This window comes from Chelon labrosus, assembly GCF_963514085.1.
Source record: "Chelon labrosus genome assembly, chromosome: 12".
Classification (NCBI taxonomy): Eukaryota; Metazoa; Chordata; class Actinopteri; order Mugiliformes; family Mugilidae; genus Chelon; species Chelon labrosus.
The window spans coordinates 21,657,043-21,684,923 of NC_140345.1; the positions used below are offsets into that span (position 1 = coordinate 21,657,043).

General features: G+C 42.4%; 2 protein-coding genes across 7 annotated transcripts; one reads left to right on the forward strand and one right to left on the reverse strand.

The window, feature by feature from the left end:
- Positions 1-553: 553 nt before the first annotated feature.
- fbxl4 (F-box and leucine-rich repeat protein 4) lies at positions 554-15,971 on the forward strand. Of its 6 annotated transcripts, XR_014699355.1 has the most exons (11): positions 1,036-1,183; positions 2,748-3,384; positions 4,221-4,557; positions 5,322-5,566; positions 5,825-6,038; positions 8,447-8,518; positions 10,993-11,117; positions 11,360-11,547; positions 12,378-12,702; positions 13,203-13,275; positions 14,082-15,971. XR_014699355.1 is itself a non-coding variant. In XM_084556637.1 (9 exons), exons 2-9 carry the CDS (start codon positions 2,888-2,890, stop codon positions 12,539-12,541), a joined length of 1,842 nt encoding a protein of 613 aa, XP_084412763.1. In that variant the 5' UTR covers positions 554-757; positions 2,748-2,887; the 3' UTR covers positions 12,542-13,402. The 6 variants fall into 6 exon arrangements, 5 of the variants coding, with proteins under 5 accessions (XP_084412763.1, XP_084412762.1, XP_084412764.1 ...); XM_084556637.1 differs by lacking the exons at positions 1,036-1,183; positions 14,082-15,971 and adding an exon at positions 554-757 and having other exon boundaries at positions 12,378-13,402; XM_084556636.1 differs by lacking the exon at positions 14,082-15,971 and having other exon boundaries at positions 12,378-13,402.
- A 9,904-nt stretch (positions 15,972-25,875) lies between these two features.
- pou3f2b (POU class 3 homeobox 2b) lies at positions 25,876-27,147 on the reverse strand (the record flags this gene model as incomplete). The annotated part of the gene is made up of 1 exon (XM_084556524.1): positions 25,876-27,147. The coding sequence occupies exon 1, from the start codon at positions 27,019-27,021 to the stop codon at positions 25,876-25,878; it is 1,146 nt and encodes a 381-aa protein (XP_084412650.1). The 5' UTR covers positions 27,022-27,147.
- Positions 27,148-27,881: the final 734 nt, after the last annotated feature.

Here is a 27,881-nt window from a genome sequence, read left to right on the forward strand (position 1 = left end):
TGTGCCAGTATACACACTTGTTTACCATTATATCTAGTTCCCTCTGTAATTTTAATTTAGTAATCAGAAAAGTCTGTGCTTTCAAAGAAACGCTTACATCCATTTGACAAAGGAATTTAACTCTGCAACATAGTGTGGGCCCAGTAAAAACAAAATACTTCTCAAAGCACCAATAACTCACCACAGACCGCTTTAGCCTTTGCAGGACACAGCTGTGACTTCCGCTCTTTGTATTTATGAGCTTTGGAGTGTTTCCCAGAGAGAGTGAAGATGCTGTTATCTCTCCCTTGGAGAACAAGATTTTCATCACCTTATATACCAGCTTTATTGTTTTGTAATCAATGGTTCAGTGTTTTTTTTTTTTGTGTAATCAGTTCTTTGGTTTACTTCACCTGAAACACACAAGCATACCAAAATCCTGTCAAAAAGCATCTGCTGCTGTCTGAGAATGATGTACTAAATAAAATATTTGCCTACAAAGTATTAACTCTTGACTAAATTGTTATAATTAGTATTTCATTTGTTGTAAATTTGTCAAATTCGTACATTTATGTATTATGCATTAATCCTGTCTTGTATATCTTTTACCTGTAAGTCTGCATCCAAAGAACTACCTTTCCCATAATCCTCAGCTTTAAAAGACTGCTAACCGGATGTTTACCATTTGTTGTACAACAATGATGCGGCTTTTAATGTCCGTAGAACGTTTCATTTTCAGACATCTGCGTTTATGCACACTCTCTTTGTAAACGAAACGGTAAGAGTTGACGTTATACTTTTTATTCTGCCGCAGCTTTTAAAATGTTAAACCAGTGCGTATTCTTTAGTGCGACGCTGGTGCAATAAAGAGGAGAAAGACGGGGCTCTGCAGAATATATCGCTATTACACTGTTATATTACACTATATACACTGTTTTGCAGAAATACATATTATTTATTTATTTATTTTTTGCTAAAAATTGATTTCATGATACGATTTGCTATTCCCCACAATCTTCTCCTGATGCTACGGTTAGTTGTTGTGTGCGGTCAGTGAAACTTTACACTGTCCGATTGTTCGCGAAGGCACCACAAGGTAAAAAAAGGCAGAAATGTAGTTTGGGAGTTGAAATATCCTCATCACGCCAGAGGGAATGAAGGGATTGCCTTTGAATGGATATATCGATCTGCGTTTACAGTAAATGTAAATGATATTACGCCCCATTTGGTTGCGTGCTTTTGCAACGCAAGCACACGGAAGCTAGCAGTCAATGTTTTGACAGCTCAGGTTGTCTGTATGCTAGCTAGCTAGCTAGCTAACGCTGGCAACCTGACACCAGCTATTTAACATTAGCTTACACCAACGACATTAGCTGGGGGAGACAACTCGCCCTTTTTATTTTGGATAACATTTGCTTCACTTGTGTTTTTACGAAAACCAAAAGCATTTGTATTCATGACAGTTGGGCTATTATTGGTCAACGTACGCTAAGTTAATGTTAAGTAGGGGAAGCCTTTACTGCTAGCCATGGCTCTAGGGTTATTTAGCTATTTAATTCATCTCTACAATTAAGTGCTGAGGAGGCGACCGTTTACGAGTCATTTCTATTTTTAAAAAAAATAAAATAACAATGTAGCTTTTCCTCTTTCCTCTTTGCAGCCGTGACAACCTAATGCCGACTAACCGGAAGGGCTATGGGGTATTTTCTGTGTGTGCAAGGTTAGACATTATGTTTTAGCCTAAATATCAGTGCTTGCACCCATGCTAAGGCTTTGACAGCGTTTGTAAACATTAAAAGATTCTTCTCTAGTGTTGGCTTTATATTCAAAAGACCTGCTAATCAATTCATAGCAGTGGTTTCAAATGCAGCTGATGGGACTGTTCTGTTGTTTACAATGGAGTCACGTGTTGCATCCTACAGCTGTGCAGCAGGTTATTTTGAATAGCTGAATGTATACTTAAAACCTGTATAGTAGAAGGTGTTAGACACCGGATCTTGTTTCCTCTGTCCAGTGCTAACTGTCCTGCCTGTTCATTAGCCACATGTTTTTGTTTGTGTGTTACTCTCAGGGTGCAGGATTGGAATAATACCCACAACAAGAGCTTTTTGATGATGTGAGGTTTTGCCAAGGGTCTTCACTTGTCCAGTTTGCATTTTGACTTTGACATGTTGTCATGTTCTGCTCACCCTAACGTGCCGGCAGCATGTTGCTATGAAGATCATCATGGCAAACAGCGGTACTAGGCTACATTTGAGTGGTTATGGCAACTGTGACGGCAGTGTCACCACGAATCACATTAACGCTTGGCTTGTTTGCTAAGTACTACTCCAGCTGTAGCAGGACATCGTGTTTTTGCCATTCAGATTTATAATCTGAATCAGAATTCTCTTTATTGGCACGTATGTTTGCACATATGAGGAACTTGTTGTGGTGGTTAGTACAGTAAACATACACATAAGTCCAAAAAATGGAACAATAAGGAAATATACAAAAAAATATAACTTGAGGGTAAACCATACTGTTCATATTGTGCCAGAAAGCTACACTTCCTATTAGTGTGCATTGCCTTCCCATTGAATCCTTCCATTTATTTTCAGCCATAAATTTAGGTGCCACACTTTCTTTCACCTTAACATATGTTGTTATAAATCAGCATAATATACTCAAAATTGTTTATTTCATATCACATTGTACTGTGTGTTGTCTCAGACCTGCTGTCCTGCTGTTCTCACTCTGGTTTGTGTTTGTCTCTACCTAACCCACAGGTCATGCATGCAGCCAGGTGTCTAATCTACGCTTTGCACATCCTCAGCCCGTTGAGACAATGTGCTACCAGTAGGTGGAGGCTCTTCCTCCCTATAGCCTCCTTTTCTCCTCACTGCCCTCATCAGTCCCAGAGTTCCCTATGTTAACCCTCCTAAGCATGTTTTACTATATATGTCTGCGGCGGCGCTCCAGGAGTGGGACTAGAGGTGAGGCTCTGACCAGTCGGCGAGCTGTGGAATCCGGTCAGCGGGCGGTGTTGCCAGTCAGTGTGGAGGTGGAGCAGTACGCCAAGGAGGTTCTGGACTTCAGCTCCCACTATGGCAGTGAAAATAGCATGTCCTACACCATGTGGAACCTGGCTGGGGTGCCCAACGTCTACCCCAGCTCGGGGGACTTCACCCAGACAGCTGTGTTCAGGGCTTATGGAGCATGGTGGGAACAGTGTCCCAGCGCGCCACGACGTTTTCGCCGCACCCCTAAAGGCTTCCACAGCCAGGATTATATTGAGCTGGGCTTTGAGGAGCCTGTCTACCCTACAGCAGTGGAAGTGTTTGAGACGTATTATCCTGGAGCCATCGTCCAGATCCTGGCCTGCTCTCACAACCCCTTCTCCCAGAATCCACCCACTGACATGAGGTAACAACAATCAGTCACTCACAAAATATCATGTTCATTAACGCTCCTACATGCAATAACTCAAAAATTAGTTTTCAAGTCCTTACATTTTGGAATGAACCCGGTCTAAATTTCATGCAGCACCAGAACCCCAAAGTTATATCTCAGAAATAAATTCCTAGCATTGATTATTGTTAGTATAGTGATTGTCCAACAGGGATCACTCTAACACAGCTCTACCAATCTTGAGCGTACTCACCGTGAAAAGATGATGCTAGACGTTAGCTGTTAAAAATGTAGTTTCAGTCGAGTTTGTTTGTCTGTGGCCAGATTAAAGCATTCTAATATAACAGTCTTGGACTAAATCTTCATGAAGGTTGTTGTAAAATATCTGAGAGAGCTGTTCATGCATCTGTGTTTTCATTTTGGAGGCTGTGGTTTGTAGTAATATTGAATTGTATTGTGTTTTCCCGACTCCTGTTTCTATTATTTTGCGCCGCAAACTACATGCTGCAGGACTGTTATATTAGAATGCATTAATTTTCACTAGTAAACCTAATGAACTGTCAAGTGAGTGTATAATCCTGTATCAGCCAACAGTATGAAAATCAGCAGGAAGTCAGGAGGTAACAGTACTTTAGCACTGCCCACTAGTCGTTTTTTATGCATCTTTGCTGGTTTTTTTTGTCTGAAGTTATGAATGAGGCATGAACAAGTCTAGAAACACTAAGCTAGCTGCTGAAGATGTGAGACAGCAAGCCAGTGTATGCAGACCTGATGGGTAATGAATGTAGTCGGGTGTTACAAGCAATAAAAAGCAGCACCAACAACTGATGTTTTCACTCCCTGTTATCCAGGTGGGAGGTGCTGTGGTCAGGGGAGCCCACCAAGGTGCTGACACCCCAAGCGCGCCAGTTTTCGCCTAAGATCAAGCACATCAGCTTCCCCACCAACCTGCTGCGCCTGGAGGTCAACAGCTCTCTGCTCTACTACTACACCGAGCTGGACGCCGTTATTCTGCGCGGGGTGAAAGAGAGGCCCATGCTTGCGCTCTACAAGATGCCCGTCATTGATATTAGTGACCTGAGTGACAGCGAGGAGGAGCTGTCGGACGTGGGAGGTCCCTTCAGGCAAGGAGGAGACGGCAAGCACCAGAGGACGGGCAATGGCTACTTTGACAAACTGCCATATGAGGTGATTACAGACAGTAACACTGGGTTCACAGTATAGTTTAGTTCTTCTGCAAAGCTGATTATTTCACATGTGTTTAAATATTTCACTGTTTACATCTGTAATTACCAGCCTGTCTTCTTCTTCTTCTAAGTATAGTGTACACTATATTTAACACTGCGCCTTGGACACGTTCTGACACTTTCTCTGCATGAACTCACGGACACGGAATCATTTTCATGCCACGCAGACTTATCATGTTGTCTGAGGCGGGCTTCAAAATCACAGCTCTTGATATTTGTTCTCTTATCTCCTCTCCAAACCGCTGCCATTAACAGCAGTCTTCACAACCGCCTTGTGTTTGTTTCAGAAACACAATATAGCTATTATCTGTCAGCTGATACCCGCTCGAACACTGTGTATTGTTAATTCACTGCTACACACACGGGCGCAGTCATTCTTTCTCTTTGAGAAGCACACGAACTCGGTGCAAAACAAACCGGCTCACCTCGCCGCTGATCCCGCCATCAGTGCTTTGTGTCCCAGATAACCATCATTTAGATCTGCCAAGACAGAGGGGCTGCAATTAACATTCTCTTACTATTTTCTGTTCTCTACTAGGTTCCACTACTCTTTAATGCTCTGTGTTATTCTTTGCTCACTGCTGCAATCTCCTACTAGATCGAACATATTTTGTCTTTCTTCTTTTCGTCTTTTGCCCCTCCTCCCGTGTCTTACCCTTTCTTTCTTCTCTCCTCTCCTAACCTCTCCCCGTCTTCCGTCCACAGCTCGTCCAGCTGATACTGAGCCACCTGACCCTGCCAGACCTCTGCCGTCTGGCCCAGAGCTGTAAGCTGCTGCACCAGCACTGCTGCGACCCACTGCAGTACACCCAGCTGAGTCTGCAGCCCTACTGGGCCCGACTGAGTGACGCCTCCCTGGGACACCTGCAGAGCCGCTGCACCCTCCTCCAGAGGCTCAACCTGTCCTGGACTGGCAACCGCGGAGCTCTGACTCTGACGGGTTTCAGCAGGTCAGGCTATCAGCAGGCCACAAGTGTTAGAAAACAAGGAAATGACCTTGGAAAAGTAGCAAATCCTCACAAGTACAAGCAGTTTTGAAGGAGGAACATGCTGAGACAAAGAAAACAGATTGAAACGTTCTTCTGTAATTCACAACAAAATTAAACTATGGTCTCCAAAGGGCACTGCTCAGTAAGATGTTGCTGATATTGGGATTAGTTTATTTATTTTCTCTCCTTTCAATTATTTCTCTTCATTTCTCTCCTCAGTTTCATTAAGGCCTGTGGTCTCAGCCTAGTCTGCCTTGAGATGTCCTGCTGCCATTTCCTGAACGAGGCCTGTCTTGAGATAATCTCCCAGACGTGTCCCGGTCTGCAGGAGCTCAATCTGTCCTCCTGCGATCGCCTCCACCCGCAGGCCTTCACACACATCTCCAAACTTACACACCTCCGCAGGCTGGTCCTCTACCGCACCAAGATAGAGGTAGGCTTGGTCAGCAGCACATTTAGGAAATTACAATCAAAGTGATCACTTGTGAACTTGCATGTGTCCTCTGTTGGTCAACTTTGTTGTTGTGGTTTGTGCTCTACACTTTTCTTAGTAGGATGAAGAAGTAATGCCAGAGCAGTCATGTTAATTAACAATAATACACTGATCTGGCATAACATTATGACCACGGACAGGGGAAGTAGATAACATTGACCATCTTGTGACAATTCAATGTTCTGCTGGGAGACTTTTGGACCTGGCATTCGTGTGGATGTTAATTAGACATGTACCACCCACCTAGACAAGACCAGGCACCTCCACCTCATAACAATGACTCTCCTTGATGGCAGAGGATGCAGGCTGACACAGACACACACACAAAAACGGTTTAGGAACAACTCAAAAAACATGAAAAACAGCATAAGGTGTTGACCTGGCCTCCAAATTCACTAGATCCCAAACTAATCAAGTATCTGTGGGATGATCCACAAAGACCCCTCCTCTCAACCCATAGGACCCAAAGGCCGCCCGCTAACAACATTCTGATGAGTCATAATGTTATGCCTGATTGGTGTATATCACAATATATGTTTCAGCTCATTTTAGCCAGTGAAATGACAGCAGTTAAATTTGAGACATTGCAGGGTATTTAGTACAGTGACAGTAATAGTTACAACGGCTAAAACAGATGTCTGTTTGTGTCATAAACACGCCCAGTGATGCAGAACTATGGTGAGGTTTAAATTTGTGTTGCCGTGGTTATGTATTCCCTAAATACAGTACATGGATATAATTGATTTACCATCTTGAAATCTTTGAGAATTTCTCCTTCTCCCAGTAGAAAAATCAAGATATAATATGCAAGAGTTGTCCTTAGAAGTTCAACTCCTGGACACCCATAAGGTCTCCTGTTTCAATTAAAAAAAATCTGTTCTCAGTGTTTGTGTGATGAAGGCTTCATGTTTCGATATCACACTTTTTTACACATTTTTGTATGTTTGTTTTTGTGGAGCCTTTATTTTGAGCTGGGCAATGACACGGAGCAAATGGTCCCCTTGTCCTGACAGAGCCGCTATTACCTTCTCAACCTACATGGCTTGTGACCCTTCAGAGTGAAACCATACTCTTCCTGACACTTTTCAGAGGATGCATATTATCTGTGATTTGTAGATTAAGTCATTTTAGTGGTTTATAAAGTCTCAAAGAGGTGCCTGTCTTTAATATAGCTTTCATGGTATTAAGTGTGATTTGATAAAAGGCTAAACAATATCATTTGTGTAATAGAATTTAATTTATTTTTTTCACCTGTCCTTTATATAAACTTTTGGTTTGTCTCATTTAAAGCTTCAGCTATTGGCATTTTATTAATAAGAAATACCTGTATAGTACCAGTTTGACTTCAGAAGCCTTGGCATAGTGTAAAACTAATGATCTCCACAAACTGCTCATTTAATGGTTTGTGTTTTGGACCGTGTGCAGCTTAACTTTTAAGATGAACCTTAAAGACACGCAGTGCATGTGTTCAGGTCCGGGCGTGCCTGAAAAATAAAACACTGTCTTGTGTTTTGGTGTTTCACCTCAGCATTTCTTCAGTGTTTGTCATGTTTCAGTGCAGTATTGTGTGTAGGAGGCAGTGTAGAGTTTCTGCGGTGTAGCCAGGCAGCATGCTGCAGGTTGTTTACACCCGGGCAGACAGAGCAAGCTGTGTGTCTGTTTGAGGCCCTGACATCTCAGCTGTCATTACCCTGTCACAGCTCTAATTAAATGGCTAGCTCACTGGAGAGAGGCGTTTATAAAGATGCCAGAGACTGAGGCGAGCACACACACACACACACAATCACCATCACAATCACACACACACACACACACACACACACACACACACACACATGAGGCTTTCACTTTCATGTCTGACACTTTCTCCTGCCACTGAGGTACATGTGTTGTCAGTTGCCCTGCTGAATTCTCGTATCTCCATGCTAGCTGCAGTGCCGCTGGCGAGGTCTCGGTGCTCACTTTGCTTCACTCTGTGAGGAGATGTAAAAATAATCTCCTGTGTAATATCTGGTGCAATATTAAATTGCCTTAAATACTGCAAGTGTTACCTGAGTATGCCAGGCAGCAGATGGGAAGCGGCTTAGGGGAAGTTTGGATGACACGGCTGGACCTATTACTGTTATTATGACATATATTGCTATTTTAATGTGTGTAGATTTGCACTCAGATAAGATGTCTGGGATTGTTTTTGAACACATGTCCCCAAAGCTGCAGGTTTTACGGTTTTGTCCTACCTACCTACTATTTTTTTGCCTCGCCTAAGAAAATTAGGATCAGTGACACTTTGCAAACACATACTGTAAGTAGCTGCACCTTTGATGTCTTTCTCCTTGTTCTTTCTGCAGCAAACGGCCATCTTGAGCATCCTGACGTTCTGCACAGAGCTGAGACACCTCAACCTCGGGAGCTGTGTGAGGGTGAGAACGTACATGCGAACACAAAAAGGCTGAAGTCCAAATAAAGCACGGCCCGTTAGCTACGCGACCTTCCGTGTTGCTGGGGAGCTTCTCCAAAACCTTGCAGACGCTTCGGCGGTGCAGCAGTAATTGAGCCCCTAACAAATGAGTTGTTGGGTGGAATACCGACAAGGCCAGTGATCATGCCTGAACAAAATTAAAGTCAATCCCTTCTTGTCTATACTTGGCTTGAACTTTGACTGTAGTCTCACTCCACTACACAGTTAATGTATCATAGAAATATACGCACAGATTTTAAAACAAAAACGGACTGAAGAAACACAAAACAGATTACAAATACCCCCGAGCTTGGTCATATGGGATGTTGCACTTCTAGAAAAAGAAAAAGGAAGCTGTTAAGCTCTTTAGCTCTTATTGAGCTGATTTGACTTTATTATTATTATTATTTTTTTTTAAATATTCTTAAACAATTTAGGAAATGGGCTACTTGGTAGTACTCTCATATTTGTCTGAGCCTCGCAGCTGGGTGGCTTAACTAAGTATAAAGACTGGAAGCAGGAGGAAAAACTGACCTGTCTGTACATTTCCACATCGTATCTTGCTTAGTCTGTACAAATACAGAAGACTAAAGGGTAATGTAAACAGCAAATCACCATTCTAACCGTTGACAGATTCAACAAACAATATATATTTCCTGCTGGTAGTTGTATTTTATTTTTTATTGTTGCACTCCAGTGTTCCAGTCTAAGATAAATGTCTGGTGGCTGCAGGCTTAGGTTGGACAGACAACCGAGACTGGTGTCATCTCATCTAACTACTGTATCTGCTGGAAAGCAAATGCACAGATCTCCCAAAGATGATATTCATTTAATGATGATGAGTATGTAAAAATTACAGTCACTTAAAATGCAAATTAAAATACAACTTTTATATGACACCTCACTGCTGTCACAAGCCCTGACTGGAGATGCTAGCACTTTTCACACCTGGTGTTAACATTTGTCCTGAGTTATAGGCTCATAAGTGGCAAATACAAATGCAATTTGAATGCACCTTGGGATTGTTCATACCTGCACTTAAAGCTGGCAGTAAGGGATGGGATCCCTCAGGACTCATGTTAGTACCAAGTCTGAACAGGGCCATTTAGTTTTTGAGTTTTCCCTCCGTCTGTCTGTCCATCCCAATCTCGTGAATCTTAGGAACACTTTTGAGAAAATTTCCTAAAATTCGCGTTCACTTTAACTCGAGGGTGAGCCGATTAGAATTAGACGTTCAATGTCACTGTGATATCACGGGCCATGATTTAGATCACGAATCCATGTGCAACTGGCTTATAACTAACAGGATAAAATGATAAAGTGATTACATTTTATATCTATACGGTCAAAGGGCAGCTTCACCATGAGATCATAGTATTCTGCAAAAGTTGCATGTATTATATGAGTCTTGATATTAGCTCACAAACCTAATGTTTGGTGTCTTGTGGTGATAATGGTATGGCATTGATGCATCTTCTGAAAGATATATCAGACAGAAAAAGAAATCTTAATGGAATTTTTCTTCACACACTGATTAATTGCTAACTCACCCATTGTTGATTGACTGACACAGTGACTCAACCGATTGGTATTTGACACAAACACTGACAAAGCAAATGAGACAAGATGAAAGGAAATCCACTATTTTTAGTATCCCTTTCTCCTCTGCTCTTTCCTGAGGCATTAGTCTCATCATTATAAATGAAGTTGTGAAACATTTGGCAGCAACACCTTAAACCTTAAGCCAAATTTGAATATCAATCCACTGAGAAATGTTCAACATGCTGTCATTTCTGTGGGTAAGGTGCCTGCACTGGCTGTTAAACTGTTCCTTTCCTTTCATCTCTGGATGAAAGGATGAAATATGGCCAACATTACCTGACACCAAAGAACAATAACAGCCTCGCAAACACAAATCAGTCTCTGAAAGACTTTTATTTATTATTTTTTTTTTCCTGATGAAGGTATTCTCTGGTAGTGCTTTGTTCTCTTGCTCTCAAGAGGAACACAGGTTATGTGCTACAAGCCAGGCGGTACAGCTAATCGGCTTTTTATTATCGCAACATTTCAAAAGTTTGTTCGAAATACTTTAGACAGACAGTAAGAGGGAAATGACTATTGACTGACTCAGTCTGTCTGTCAGTCCTCTATGACTTCTTGAAGTAAATTGTTAAGTCTGCCACTATGACGCTATGACATTTCACATAAGAAAAATACAGTGCCTGAAGCAAAGATCAGATTACTCACATGGACGTACTAACCATTTACAAAGGATTACTTCTGAATCTACAGCCACATTTGAGGAGATTGGTCGCGTATTTGAGGATTTTTCAAGCAGGTGTGGAGCCCCCAAAGCTTCAAACATGTTGTTTAGCTGCAACTGCCTCACACACTGGAGAGCATAAATTGAGTAAACGCTTTCCGTCTCTCTTGCAGATTGAGGACTACGATGTTGTGGTCAGTATGCTGGCCACTCGCTGTCGGTCACTGTGCTCTCTGGACCTGTGGCGCTGCAGAAACCTGACAGATCGAGGCCTTGCTGAGCTTGTCTCTGGCTGCAGGTACCTTCAGTCTGTTTGTTTTAATGCTGCTTTATACTTAGGAGCAATTCAGGAAATGAGATGTGTCACCACACAGTGTACATCTAGGTATAATGTAGAGGTACGTGGAGTTTATTAAATCACTACCTCATTAGAGTTATAAATATCTCAGTGTTGCAGCTGTTTCCCCTCATGCTCTGTGTATTTCTAAATTTGCTAATTTGAGTCACCCCAGTCTTCCTGTATGGTCTGTGGTTGCTCAGGATGTTGGAAGAGCTGGATCTGGGCTGGTGTCCGACACTGCAGAGCAGGACCGGATGTTTCCAGCACCTCGCCCGCAGCCTGCCGCGACTGCGCAAACTCTTCCTCACTGCCAACCGCACCATCCGTGACTCCGACATAGAGGAGCTGGCCGCCAGCTGCCCGTCTCTGCAGCATCTCGACATACTGGGTAAACAAATGTGTGGTCATCACGTGTTTTTATTTGCAAATTGTTATTCACTTAAACTTTGAATTGAGCTGAGCATCACTCACTCTAATCTCATTGTAAACTGTAGACTCAGAGCAGCTAGCTCTCAGAGATTGCTCTATAATTGCTCCACTTCTGTACTAAATGGATAAGGGACTGCATCAAAGAAGTATCGCCACAACTGGACTTTTACTTTTCACTGTGATGCCTATTTTCACCTATTTTATTTGTGATGTAGCTCGTCACAAATATATAGACTGGACATGTTGGTAGCCGATTCCAAGTTTGCATTTGAGACTTAAAAAAAAAATTAAAAAAAGGAAACTCAAGTTAACTGCAAGCAGAAACTGCTAAATATTGATATGAATAAAATATTGCTCGCTAAGCAAAGTTGCAGCACACCAGAGCAGTGACAGCTGTGCACTAACTGTAGTTTCAGTTGCGTTAGGTGATGGGTTTGACAGCACAGCAGAAGCATGAGCGTCTTTGAGGCTAGCAGTGCTGATGTGTCAGTTCTTTGGCTAATTCCGATGTGCTTCAGCAGTCGGATTGGTCTGTCTTCAGGAAAATAAATTACTTGTAGCAAGTAACAAGCATGAAGCACGGTCTGGACTCATATGTATAAGATGTAAATATTAAACTAGTCGGAGAGGACTTTTTATTTTATTTTCACAGAAAGTTATAGATTGCTGTTTGTTTTCTCAAATTTAAAGAGAAGCACAATTGTAATAAATAGGTTTGTTTCTCTGTTTGTGTTGTTTCTGTAAAGCATTTTTAACTCTGTGTCCTTCTTCCTGTTGTCTAACAAACAGGTACGCGGTTGGTGAGTGCTGCCTCGCTGAAGAAACTCCTCCAGTCGTGTCCTCAGCTTCTCCTCCTGGACGTCTCCTTCTGCTCGCAGATAGACATGCGCGTCGTCCAAGAGCTCTCTGGCCTCTTCCCCAATGTGGCCATCAAGAAAAGCTTTACTCAGTGACCCCATTTTTTTTCTCATTTCCCACTGCCAAGCAGTAACAAGTGGAGGGAGGTGCTCTTCAGCAGATACTGCCCCAAAGTGATTCAGAGGCAGGTCAGATGCTGGAGGAGATTGCAGACTTGCCTTTGCCTGTATCGCAGACAAGATCTTCTTTTTAGCGGGTCAGTAAACAAAGTGCTGGGGCTGTGTGAGGAGGTTCTTTGGATTTACTGACTGAACACAGACAACTGCAGAATCCTAGTCAAAGGATTGTAGAACGAGACTTTTTTTGTTGTTATTCCACAGACGCTCTAAATCTGGGTATGTTGCAGTAAAGCTGCTACAGCTTCCCAGAATATGAATCACCACTAACAATATGTATTGCCAAACGATACTCGGCTAGGAAATATGCCTTGGTAATAGATGCACAAAACAAAGCAACATTTGTGAGCAATCCTCACTTGAACATCTTGTTAGGACAACGAAAAGAGACACAAAAAGCGTGAGACATATATGGAATCTGCTGGAAGAGATGTTAGCTCAAGGTCAGGGCCTTGTCTGTGCCTTGTCAGAGTCTGGAGCATTAATGCGCTGGTTTAATTTATGAGTGTCATTCTGAAGGCATCTGTCTGAATCCAGACTGTTTAATTTAAATAATACTTGATGCTTGTTGTGTTCAAAGGTATCAGAAGCTTCAAAGCTGAAAACAAGGGAGTGAATGCAGCCTTATTGCGCAGTGTGGAGCGCTGCAAACGGTACAGTAAGCTCAACAGTGTAGCTCATACTTTAATGCAAGTATCGCGGGTTAGTTTGAGTTGCTGCAAAACGGAAGAATCGAGGATCAGAGAAGAAGAAGAAAAAAAAAAAACACTGAAAAAACCACACACACCATCAGCTGTCCTTGCACCAGAGATTCACTGACAACATGTTTTCATCCAAAAACATCTGTGAAGACTTGTGAAAAAGCAAGTAAAAGCATTTGTTTTAATTCACACGTGCTCCGTAAGTGCATACGTGGAGAAAACACCCAAGGACAACAAATCAAAACATAAATATGCATAAAAATAAAACCGTGCAAGAGCCTAAACCCAAAGAAACGCAATTTGAAACGATACAAAGCCATCAATTGACTAATCATTCCTGCTCTGACAACGTCACACCGATGCGTTTGACACAGCAAATCCATATCTAAATTTTCCGACTGCAGCAACTTTTCTGCTATTACTCTTTCACCATCTTACAGGCAATTCAGATGGATATTATAAGTCAATAATCATTCAATAGCAGTATAGTGGTTCATTATTCAAGCTTAAACATTCACATATTTCCTGTTGTAATTCCCGTTAAGCTGTCAGTCCCTACTGTTGGACTGCAGCAGATTACTTGATCTACTAAAAGGAGGTTTCACCGTTGACGAGTGATTTAAGCTGGAGATGTTAAAATAACACGGTGTAAATACTAACTGCGACCTCAGTATTTGTCCTCAAACTCAGGGGTTATATATCTCATTCTCACTATACAGTATCGATCTTCTTTCTCTTTCTTCTTTTTTTTTTTTAAGATATGTTTTACTCTGGAAACCAGCACAACTGATGACAATAACACCAGACTGAGTCAGCTCCGAGGTCCTGGGTGTACAGCAGACTTGTAGGCTGTGACCACGAAGGGTCAGTTAGCGCTGGTAAAACTGCGACAAACAGTTGCGTTAATTGGGTGTTGAATGTTTCAGTGATTGTATGATTGTGGAAAAAAGAAGTTGCTGTTTATTTAATTTTTTGTAACGTGTAAAGCCGCAGTTTCAGTGCGGCAGAGGAGCTTGAAAAGCATTAATGTTTGGAGGAAAAAAAAACAAACTTGAAGTTTTCTTTGAAGCACACGCTTCTAGTCGATATTTGTGCCTTATACTCCCGTTTGAATGTGGTGTGACGTGGTATAGATTGTAGTGAGGTGCTTTGTTTTTACGCCCCTCAACCAAAGTAATCCACACTAATCTGGTCATCGGTGTCACAGCTATATTTGACCAGTTTATGCCATATACTGTACATCAGCCATCATAATTAATATGCAAAATAATATTTATATTTTACTTTGTGATGGAAATGTTATTTATACTCACTATCCCCACATGCAGAAACATTAATATACAATTTGGGAAATATTTTTGCTTTGTTTTTGTTTTACATTTAGCCTAGCTTAGCCTAGCTTAGCATAACTAATGGAAGTATTTAAGTTTCGCTTATTACAAAGACTGGAGGTCCATCTTTAGCATAGCTAGCATAAAGAATGGAAGCATTCTTCACTACATATGTAGTCTTATGTTATTTGCGGTATTTTGTTTATTGAACACATTTTTGGAATAAAATGTAAAAAAAAAAATAAGACATTGTAGTTTCTGAAAGCCGTTAGCTCATGAGGCGCCTATCAACGCCAGCGACTGCATGCAGCCTGGCAGGAGTTCTGTTCATAGAGGGAGATTGCGAGGCAGTTTGCCACTGAGCTGTGAGCAACTGTGTTTGTGACAGCTTCCTACAGTAACTGGTAAGATACTCTGTGTAAATAACACAGCTGTGAATCTGCTGGAAGTGTATTTGTTTTCACTTTTGATGGTGCAGTGCTAGCCCATGTCCTCTGTGTTTATTTTCTTTTGTATGTTGGGATTAAAAAAAAAAAAAAAAAAGAATGACTTAACATTCTGCAAATCCTATGATTTCTATGATTGCTGGTCTTTGTACCGAGCTATGCTAAACACTTCTTGTACTGGCTGCTCAAGTCAAACAGATATCAATCTTCCTGTCTTATAGGTTTTATTTTTAATGTTTTTTTTGGCTCATTTTAGTCTTGAGTTTTTGTTTTTAAGCAGATTGGGTGTCAGGACTGTATGTCACCACCAGCTCCTTCAGTGCTATGATGCAAATATTACTTCAATTGCAGCTGAAAACAATCTTATTATAGCTGGTTGACTAGAAGCCAAGAAGTGCATACATCACATTTGCCTAGGCCCACCCAAATCCAGACAGTAATTTCATGTACATTTTCAATGTAATTACTTCAGTAATGACTATAGCAGCACAATGAAAACACTGACAGTGTATACCGTGTACAGCCACTGTCAGCGACAGCATTCATTCGTTAGGGGGAGTCTATTTAAAAACACTGTTCTTAGATGGCCACTGTTTGACCACTGAGGCACTTTTTCTTTTCTCCTTATCCTTGAATGACTGGGGTGGCCCTGCTTTTCTGTCATGTAAATGCATTCTCTCTTCTCTCCCTCTGGATGTGTGATCAACCTCTGTGCCATGCACTGTTAGGACATGCAGCGATGCTACTTGCGCCGGCTGCAGTGTGTAAGATGGTGCCTCTGTCAGGAGGAAAACTGGCTGCTTCACCAGATTTAAAATAAACTGAAGGCTGATGACTGATGCGGTGTTGCTCCTTTAATTGTCTTTAGGTCCTGTAAGGACGCCAGTTATCTAAGGAATCTAAAAGAAAAAAAAAAACAAGTGTCTGCGTTGCCTCAAAGGCATTAGCGTGCTCATATTCCATTTTCCCTTATTCTTCGGGTTCAGTGAACAGTACACCATCACTGCCAAAACAAATGTAAACTGCCTCATTGTATCATGCTGGGGCTTCATAAGTGGTCGTGTTAGTGTGATTGGGAGAAAAGTAGGCTCGTTTACGGGATCCACAGCAGCTATTAGTCAGGATGAGTGACTGGCTAGTCGTTGCGGAATGATCCTTTTTGCCTTAACCCTCTGCCATTTTACAGTCTATTAATACCACAGGGAGAAGTGACATTAGCTTGTCTTCTTAACGGCCTTTTAATGAATTGTTTATGCCTGGTTTAATGATGTATATTGTGGCCCTGTAATGTGCCCTAATGACGGAGAACGAGGCGGCCTCGGCTGAAGTATTAATTTGGACTGCCTCCCCAATGATTATTCCTCAGCCACTAACACCGCCGCCGCCGCCGCCACCTCTGTTGCTGCTGTGTGTGCCAGTGTGCATGCAAACGTGATTCATGGAGGCTTTCCGCTCGGCTCCACGGCTTGATTTCTTGCTGTCACGCTCCTCTATGAGGCTGATATATCCAGGGGGGATCCGCAGCAATTAGTTCAGCTTTTTATTTGTCTTTCAAGAGCTCACAGACGTAGCTTGATGAATCTGCGGGGGGAATATATGGATGAAAATATTGTCCCTGAATAATAAATCCAGCGTTAAAATGTAAATGGGGGGGAAGGGTTAGGATGAGGTGGCGCAAGGTTTCCCCCGTCCCTCATCCGTTTCTTTTTCTTTCCCTATGGGGAAAATGCACAAGTGACACGAGAGTATACCATGACAAACACTGCAGGAGAAAGAGTCTTCTCTGGAGTGAGACATGTCTTCGGAGTGCTGTGGTCTGCCTCCTCTGAGTCCTCCTCAGGCTGGGACCTGACAGGCCACAGACCTGCCTGAGGGAGGCCTCGCTGTGATACCCGTCATTATGTGGCTTGGTGTTCCTTCTCTAGTTTCCCGGCTTAGACTGTAATAATGAAGACATCCCTGACAGTCCCTACTGCTGTGTCTAAAGCTTATTATTTTTGTTATGTTTTTGAGGATGTGGAGAATGTCAGCACTCGGTTTCTTAAATCCATCTAAGTACTAAAATCCGTAGGTAGCTTTTTGAAGTGTTTCCCTGGCCATGTCTAAATCCATGAGGATAAATTGTAAGTTGTCATTTGTGCGTGTTGTGAAACTGTGATACCTCGGTGTAATTACTGCAAACAAGTGACACCACACAGACGCTATATCTCTATGTAATACTAGTTGTTCAGATACAGTGTTTGTATTTCAGAGAAAAGGAAGACTGTCTGTCTCATGAAACCCACTGTTTCCCGTTACAGTGAGTCTTTGTTGTCTTCCAGAAAACAAAAAAAAACATTTTGGGATTTGGGAGAGCTACTCCTTAACACGAAGCAACTTCTGGTCCCTCGTCGCAGGTTGTGGCCTCACAGTGGACGTGGATTATGAGGAGGGAGTTCCAATTAGGTGCCTGAAGTATTTTGTTCACATCCTTCTGTCATCTAACTAATCAGCTTTACCCCTCCTGTTTCAAATTCATTTTTCCTTGTTTTGCACCAAAAAGCAATCCAGCACATTCTCCACCAACTCTGACCCAGTGGCACAGATAATTATAAATGCACTATAGGCACATCTGAATTATTAAACATGTGTTGCATACGTATGCCGGCCTGAATAACATCACTGAACGGAGTAAAAGTGTGTGTGTCAGATTAGAGCAGCGGTGTCAAACATACGGCCCCGGAGGCCAAAACCGGCCCGCCAGAAGATCCAATCTGAGCCGTAGGGATGAATTTGCAAAGTGCGAAAATTACACTGAAGACATTAACTGCAATTTTTTAAATAAAAGAAAGTGATTGTCATAATTTTTCCACTAGGGTGCACATTGTTTTAGTTGCCGGAACTAAACGGCAGATAGATCTGCTGAAACTGGACTTAGTTGCTTAAGATATTTGAGGTTGTTCATAAAATGGTTTATTATAGGATAGCGCTTTGAATTTTCATAATGTACATTTTTGCACTAAAAAAAAAAAAAAAAAAAAATGGAGTTGTCATTATTTTGCTCTTATGTTACTGGACCTGCCCCTTGAGATCTGTGGCCCCTGAACTAAAATGAGTCAAACTATAGTGTCACCAGAGTTTGTCAGTTAAATATAATTTTTAAGTGTTATATAGTGTATTTGCATCTTAAGTGTAAAATGTTTTTTGTTTTTTTTCTTAGGGTTTACATTGTTCCCAAATTATTATACTTGTTTTTATTTTGACGACCAACTAAATGAAACTGGTTCACCTGCAGGATGAGCGAGCTTCATTTGCTGACGAAGGCCGTGAGATTGAAAAAAATAATTAAAGGGACCCAGGTCTAGAGGGTCCCCTACATTGGTTTTGGCCATTTTATTAGATTTAATTGAGCACAAACGTAAGTAGAGCTGGCTTGAGTTCTGCACTGATGACAAGTTATTATAAACAAGTTATCTGGTCCTTGATGTGGAGAGGCAACGGGTCACACTCACAGATGTATAGATGTATATATACAGACTGGCTCTGGCACCAGTAGAATTCTGTTCCAAAATTGACAACTTTTCTCATTTACTATATTAGTACTTGTTTGTTTTGGTTTGTTGGGGCATACTTGGTCTGGAGTGATTACCCGGGAGTGATTGGTCAGATCTACCCCTCATTCCTCCCCAGCATCTCCCTCTCATCTAAATATGGTGACTTCCAGGGTCATTTGGCGGCCTGCAGTTCATTTTTGTTTTATTTTTATTTTTTTTACATGGACTCCTTAACAGGTTAAGGTGACCATAGATTCCGATTAATAATCTAGTTTTATTCTGCCATTTCTGATATGGTGCTGTAGACTTAAGCTGTCCACCTGAAGCGCCCCCCTCTCTCTCTCTGCAGCCTTTGCACCTTAGGGACGCTGTGTGCACGAGATGGCCTCGCTGAGAGATGAGCATGTTTCGCAAACAGGCCGAGCAATTATAGCCCGAATAATTATGCGCTGAAGGGGAGACACGATTCGCCCCACTGATCAGCAAAGTTCATGCGAAGTTATAATTAAACAATAACTCGTTTACAAATGAACGCACACACGCATTTGTGTACTTAAGTGTGCAAAGTGTAATTAGCTGCGATGCATCTGAGTGAGACTGAACAACAACAATGTCAAATGGTGGAATTATGTTCAGCTTGTATCGCTGTTATCTGAGTGTGCGGGGGGTGGGGGAAGAGAGAAAGACAGATTGAATGATTGATACAGAGGGCTGATTCATCTTCACACCAGTCAGAGATGGACAGGATGTTTGACAGGGGAACTTTGTTCAAAGACGTAAGATGGAAATCACATTCATTTTCACAATTAATTAGACCCTGGGAAATCATACTGAAACATGTTGTTAGACACATTGTTAAATTACATTATGTGATCAGAGTGAGATTACGTATTGATGCTGATAGATCCACAAATGTTCAATCACGCTTTCATTCATCCCCGTGTCCAACAAGTTAGTGACGTTACTAAATAAATAAAATACTGTTGCAGAGACAAGGTTCTGGGTTCGAATCCATGGGCCGACTGGGGCCTTTCTGTGTGGAGTTTGCATGTTCTCCCTGTGTCTGCGTGGGTTCTCCGGGTACTCCGGCTTTCTCCCACCGTCCAAAGACACGCTTGTTAGGTTCATTGTTGATTCTAACTTGGCCGTAGGTGTGAGTGTGAATGGTTGTCTGTCTCTCTGTGTTAGCCTTGTGATAGACTGGCGACCTGTCCAGTGACCCTTCACAGGACAAGCGGTTACAGAAAATGAATGAATGAATGTTGAGACAGAGTGCGGACTGTGCCAAGTCAGCATCGCTTCTTTAATCCCATCTTGACACCTGGATGTATGTGCGGTTTGTCCCACTTCATTACCCACTGATGAAGACACTGGCTACTTCTGTTTGTGAAAGAAGAAATAATTCTGTCGATCAGCTTCAAAATAAAACGGGCCAGTGCACGGATGATGGAAATATGATACAGTGATAATGATTCATGTTAAAAAGCACCTCAAATCTGAACAGGGGACACCCCGTGTGTCGTCGCCTGTGCAGGCATGTGGGGTTTGGCGAAAGGTTATAAAACCAGCACGTGGAGCTCATTAGCCACACAGGACGTTAGCTACAGATACAGTTTCCTCATCATTTATGTAATGTCTACACCTGCGCTTTTCCTACAGCTGAACGCCAAAAGGCCCGTTGCCAGCTTTCTCAGACCCGCCGTCTAAAATCTGAAGATATTCAATCAACAATTACAAAACTGACCGATGAGAGAAAGAATTATAGATGACTCCGGTCCATATCAGATCTGATCAGATTTGCGGTATCTTGTTGAAACATTAGTCGTACTTAGCTTAACCTGATTGAGCCATTTAAGCACTCACTAAAAGCAGAAAAAAATAAAAATAAAAATAAATGCCCACTGTGGTTTTCAGCACCGATACTGGCTTTACTCCAGGAGGTTAACAGCAGACACTCTTGGCGTGTGGCCTGCTTGTGGTGGAGTTTGTCGTAGTAATTACATTTTAGGTTAGTTTTGGGGGGAAGGGGGCGTCTGAACAGAACAGTATTTAAGTCTGGAGACTGTTTTATTGCACATTTTTATCAAATTATAAGGATTTTGTTCAAACGTTTGAATGAAAGCAGAGAGTGAGTCGACTAATCAGAGTTACTAATAGCGGTAATAATGACACAAAAAAGTCCAACTTAAACCTCACAATAGACAGACTGACCAGCTCACTCCCATCAAAGGAGACGGTGCATGTTAAGCCTGACATTTTAATTTTATTCATACGTCTTTTAACATGTTAATTTGCCTGAATAAAAGATCCTACACGTTGATGAAACAAAGACTTTTTGCTTTATTTCTGTCAACTATTGCTAATGTGTGCATGTTGAAGAAATTAACGTGAAAAGTTTAAATTTAAAAACTTTTGTTTTGCTGTTTTGTTTTGCTGTAAAATAGCCCCGTAATCCCAACGTAAATCTTAAAGGAGCTAAGTAAGAAAACAGAAAGTTATATTAGTTTGATTTGGACGCTGACTAATCTTTGCAGAGCTTTCACATTTACACTAAAATATTCTTATCAGTTCTCATTAAAAACTTCAAGTCAAGCCTATCATTACACATCTCTGTGGTTATATAATAACCTTGTATACGTCCTTTATTTATTTTTTTGACCTCTCCATGACTCCGTAACAACACAATGATAAGACAGCTGGACTCACCCGTGCCGGTGTCGCTAGATGGCGCTACAGCACCGACTATCCCCTCCCTCGTCTATCTCTTTTTCTCCACAGCGCAGTCAGCATCACACCAAAGACGGTTTTTTTCTTCTCTTTTCCTTCCCGGGGAGCCTAATGGGAAATTTCAAGTCACCTAAATAAAAAGGAAGGTGTAATTAACGCGACGTGCTATTAATTGCGTCTGCTAGAGAGCGGATGAAGGGCACGGGGGCGCACTTCTTTTTTTGATAACTGGGCGCAACAAAAGTGTACTTCAGAGATCAGAGAAGCGAGAGAGGGCTTTATTTCCGGGCGCCGTTTCATGCCAGGCGTCCAAAGTGATGATGCTGATGCAGAGATGGGCATCCAAACAACGAGTGAATATAACCCTGATGCATTCTCACTGCAGCTTCCAGTCAGGGGCAATTTAAACTGTGCTTGCTCCATGTAGAGTCAATTAATAATATGTTGCCGTAGGTTAAATACAATGAGGTCCCTAAAGTCACCTTAGAATTAAAAAAACAGACTTTAGTGGAACATTATTGAGCATTTCTGACAAGAGATAGGTGCAAACTTTAAAAACCTGAATTAAATATTTGTGCAAAATCTTCCAAGCAGGAAATAATTGCACAAGCACATGCTATTATTTTAATTTCGGAGGGCAAATTAAAAAAACGAACACCATACTTGCTGCAACGCCATCAGTGGCTGATAGGTTAACCGACTGCCAATCCATCCTCCTCGTTTAGTGATGCCGAGGCGTGGGGATCTCACTGTGGCTTCATCCACGGGCTCATGCTGCTGCTGCTGCTGCAAACACCAGAGAGCAGGCAACGAACCCGGGTTGTAATTAATATGATCCCGACAACCGCCACGGAGAGGGCAACACGTTTTCTGAAGCAGGAAGTGGCAGTGAAATGGCAACTTTGCATTTGGCTGTCAGCTCAAAGCTTCAGTGATCTACTAGAGGGGATTTTTAGGCAGATGCTCATACAAATATCACACCACAGCTTCCTAAGGGAATATAACAGAGGAGTGACATACTAAAGGGAATGGGAAAATACCATCAGGGTCACCACTGGCAGTATCACTGTCACTAGTGCCTGCAGAATTATAAGTGGTTTTTCTCCCCTCTCTCATTTTGTTTTTTAAATTCTATTTATTTATTAATCCAAAGATTTCTTTTACATTGATGCATGTTACAGGGACCGTTTTAAGGTTTGTATTTATAAAAATAAAATAAAATAAAATAAAAGAAGAAACAACATATGGTGCGTTCAAAGTCAAGGTTGTTGTTTTTTTAACCTTCGCCTTAAATCGCCATCTTGCTTTTCCATGTGATGCATGATTTCAAGTCAAGAAATGTAATCTGAAATCAATGAAAATAAAGAAATCTACATTGCAATTTTGCCTTAACTGAAAATAGCCACCTGAGACCTGAGGAAACACTCAGAGGACCACTAAAATTCAGCAAATAATCCTGATTGTTTGAAATTCCACGTGTGGTGTTATCCGGACGGTGGCACTTAAAATAACAGCGAAAACCAAAATATTAGCACATTAGACCCGTTTGAAACCTCACAAGGACCAGTTGTGGTCCTCGAACCCCACCTTGGGAACTCCTAATTTAACCCTGGATGGAAGCTGCGGTTTCCCCAGCCAAAGCCAGTCGATTTAAAAGCAGCCCTGGGGCAGAAACAACACATCATCGGCTCGCAATCTTCCATTCATCAACCCTGATTTTCTCCCAGCCATTAATTCCACTCCAGCGAATAGGCTCAAAGCAAGAAGCATTGTTATTATTATAATTTTTTTTTTCTTTTAACGCCACAAACTGTCAAGGAGATAGTGAACTCACTGCAACAGCATTCTGGTTTGCTGAATTATATTTGTGTGTGTGTGTGTGTGTGCAAAAAATACATTTAGCCTCGACGTTGGAAAAAAGCTGTTTAATATCAACCCCATTGTTTAAAAATGTGCAAGTCCGTTGTTCATGTGTCAAGTGATGAAACACCTGCAGGCGTCCATCACCCCTGCGTTATATCTACCCCAAGTTCATCCAGTGAATATGACATAGCCTATAACAACCACCCCCTCCCTCCCTTCCCCAAAGAAAAGAACAAAAACAAAAAAACAAACCAACAACCAAACCAAACGAACGAGCAATTGAACAAAACAACGAGGAAAAACAGCGCTGGATTGCTACAGGTCTACATCCCACAACTTGGACTTCCAGTGAATTATGACTCGGATCGATCCATTAAAGCTACTGAGGAATTATCTCAATGCCACGATGGTTTCTGCTCGCTGTTTTCTGCAGGAGCAACACAAAGCAGAAAGAACGGGTTGGGGGGGAGCTGTCTCTACGTGAGAGGAGAAGATAAAATAATAAAAAAAAGTCGTCCCTGGATGTCTGTCTTTGCATAAAACAAAAAGCAAGCTACCGCACGGAGGAAAAGATGTATATACATTTAGCTGTGACGGTCCAGGCTGTGGCAATCCCGCAGAAAAGTAAAAAATATCTTTCTCTTTCTCTCTCTCTCTCTCTGTCTTTCTCTTCCCTTCTCCTCCAAAACAAAAGCCTTCTCGTGTCAGATATATTTCGCCCTTTGTGTCATCTATGAAAGCCATCGCAGAATAAATTACAATCTCATTAACAAGACTAAACAAATAAAATTAAAAAAGAAAAAAAAAAAACTACGAGAATTTCTCCCATAATAAAGCAACGAGATGGCTGAAAATAAATGCACGACAAAGAGCTCACAAATTAAAATAACATAATAATAATAATAATAATAATAATAATAATAATAATAATAATAATAATAACAGTAGTAGTTTTGATCATATGCTGCCATTTTTGGGATGTCACTAAAATGTGTTTTGGGTAGAAATGTAAAGGCCGTATTATTTTATTTTATTTTATTTTATTTTTTCAAACACTAATTTCTTTTCATCTTCTAAATTTATTCTGATTTATTCGAAGACAGCTCTCCACCTCATCGATTAATCTGAATGAAGTCTTTAAAGCACTCTATTTTGATTGGAAACACAATCCAATGTCATTTCAGAGCGGACGCCAAATGACAAAAACTCCTTAAACAATTGAAACAAATTGAACTTACGTGTTGGAAAAAAAAACAAACAAACAGACATCTTTAGAAATAAAACGCGCCACGGAAAATTACTAAATTGTAAATAAGCATAATTTCGGCAACAACAACAACAAAACAAAATGAACCTTTAAACAGCACACAAATACAAGGCAGTAGGTAGGCTATGAGTGGAAACTGGATTCTGAAATTCAACCTGCTTGTTTTGGAAAACATCAATCCAAAAAGTGCCCCAGTGAAGATAGAAAGAAAACAAAAATAAGAAAAGGGATGAAGCAATGACTTTTAAAGTTATACAATATTTACAAAAGTGGATCCAAATGTTCTGTGAGAGTTGCTGCCATCTTATTTTTTGTAGAGACCTGTGTGTCTAGAGCCCATCCTGTTGTGGAAAAGTGCCATATAATCCAATGAATCGCCACGGAGCCCTTCCTGGAGCTGGTAGTCGCTCTGAGGGGGGGAAATCATATTATTTAAGGTTGCTGTGTGGAAAATACAACGGACTTTCTGTTAACCCTGCTGTTTGACTCATGATGGAGGTCATACACTTTTTATTCAGCACATGGCTGCACTCAATGCCAATTATTGAAGTTTAGTCACTGAGTTGCACATGGAATAATAGTAATAATAATAACAATAATAATAATAATAATAATAATAATAATCTGTGTTTATAACTAAACCCTGACCTCAGTCCTCACAGAATAAAGAGCTGACTCTGAATGGCCTGCAGTTTCCCAGCAGTGTGTTTTTAAAGCAGAGCGGCTCTGTGCTTCCTGGCTGACAGATGGGACTCAGGCGATGCTCACCCTCAGCTGGACTCCACCGGACTGGGGCAGTAGCCTTTACCGGCCTCCAGTTTACTCCATTAACGCAGCTCCTTTGACCCCCCCAACTGCACCACCCACGCACCCATCCCTGCTGGACGCACAGTTTAGAGCTACAAAACTAAAAGCGTCTTTACTTTCCCTTTTACGCACGGCAAAAAAAAAAAAAAAAAAAAAAAAAAGGTTGGATTTGATATAAAAGTACCGAATGGAATCCTTTCGGCTATGCCTTTCTTAGACGAAAACGGGGCACCCTCTTTCCCCTCCCTCCTCTTTTTCGTCAAGTATAATTTCAATACACAATAGGGGCTACACCTTGAAACTGCGTCGACTGGAGTCACAGTGCTGGGCATATATCCTCAGAGAACACAACACAGGCTTATGTTCCTTTAGCTCTGGGAGAGGAAAAACTGTCCTGTCCTCCCCTCACACATTTTCCATTTTCCACAGACATTCACTGCAGATATTGTTTAAGTACTCACTGCAATCTATTATACATAAAACACCCACTATATCGTTTCATAGTCCAGTGATTTATATATAACCTTGGGGATAAATAAAAAGGATAAACAAGTCCTGGAGGAGCGGTCCAGCAGAGTTCATTGGACAGGGGTCTGGACCCCGTGGTGCGGCGGCGTGTCCCCGTACACATCCTCGCTTCCCGGCAGGGCTCCTCCGGGAGGGGTCATGCGTTTCTCCTTCTGTCTCCTGTTACAAAACCAAACCCTGACCACTTCTTTCTCCAGGTGCAGACTGTCCGCCAGGTTGATTATTTCCGACGCTGCCGGTTTAGGACACTTCAAAAAATGGCTCTCCAAAGCTCCTTTTACGCTTACCTCGATTGAAGTCCGTTTTTTTCTTTTCCTTCCCTGCGCCGCGATTTTGTCCAGGCTTGTCGGGCTGCCCGACGTGGAGTCCGCCTCCTCCAGCCACTTGTTCAACAGAGGCTTCAGCTTGCACATGTTTTTGAAGCTGAGCTGCAGGGCCTCAAACCTGCATATGGTGGTTTGGGAAAACACATTTCCGTACAGGGTCCCCAGGGCGAGTCCCACGTCCGCCTGCGTAAAGCCCAGCTTGATCCTGCGCTGTTTGAACTGCTTGGCGAACTGCTCCAGGTCGTCCGAGGTCGGCGTATCCTCGTCCGAGTGGTCGTGGTGGCTCTGCGGCCGGTGCTGGTGCTGATGCTGGGACGGAGTGTGGCCGTGTTCGCTGAGGTGCGGGCTGTGGTGGTCCTCATGGCTGTCTCTTAGGTTGTGGTGGTGCATCCCCTGCCCGCTTCCAGGGATCAGCCCATTGACGCTGAAACCCGGCTGAGAGTAAATAAGGCTTTGGCCGTTCGTCGTCGCCATGGTCGGTATGTGCGCCGCGGTGGTGGTTCTCCAAGCCCGGGCGTCGTGGTGGTTCCCGTGCGTCTGGTGCACCAGGTGAGGCGGCCGTGACTGGTGCTGCAGGTTGCTGCTGGAATTGTGCATCTCGTCCCGGGCGCCCTGCACCGCGGGTTTGATGTCCTGCTCCGCGCCGAGCGGGCTGGAGGACCACGGGGCTCCTTCTCCGTGGGACAGCGCCGTGATCCACTGGTGTGCGTGGCTGAGCGTGTGGCTGTTGCTCTGCAGCGGGTAGTCGCTCTGCAACAGGCTCTGCGCGTCCCGGTACGCCGTGGCTTGCTGCATGCTGCCGGGCTCCGAGTGCACGATGGATGCGCTGGAGGTGAGGATGTTGTAGTGGTTAGACGTTGCGGTCGCCATGACTCTCGGAGCCGGACTGGTCGCTCTTATTAAAGGAACCTCGCATTTGACAGATCCTCTCCTGCCCACAGGCGGCTCCCAGGCGCTCTGCCAAGTGGACGCCGAGGCGCACCTGGACTCCGCCCCGCCCCCGTCAGTTATTGGATGTCGAAGGATGATGGACGTGGTTACCAGGGGCAACAGCGCGGCGATTGGCTGCGCGGAAGTCGCAACAAACACTACTCTCTTTGTTGGAGAGGTGCGAGTTGAGGCTCCCGTGGAAGCGGAGAGCCGGAGTGCAGCATGGGGAGACGGAGCACCGGGACCAGCAGTGCAACTGTAAGATACAGTTGATTTTCTTTGATAATCACGTTCTTTCTCAGACTCAGACTGTAGGTAGAGTAGTTCCTGGAGACCAGGATTGCCTCTATTGGGAAGAATATAAAAGCTCTGTTGTTAATGAAATACAATCGCTGATTTACGTTGACTTAAAATGTTCTTGTTGATTTTTCTTGTGGGAAATTTTATATTAAATCTTTTTTTTCATCTCTTTTTTTCAATATGGACTTTTCTGTGGAACATCCTGATTTGACATGAAAACTTTTTCAGCGCAACAAAGACAGCTAGATTACAGATTCCACAGAGGTCATGCTACCCTGCGTATAATTTAACAAGTTACATAGTGGACGTATTTGGAAGAAAAACTGTTGATTGTGTTAGTTGTGCAATGCTGCAACTTCAAATTCTGGACGGTGTTAGTTGCATGTATTAATATGAGTGTATTTGTGCAGTGTGTGAGAAGAATATAGATGCAGCATTAATTCTTACTGAGAATAATTAAAAATATCATATAGATCAATCATTCATTGCTTTTAGGATAA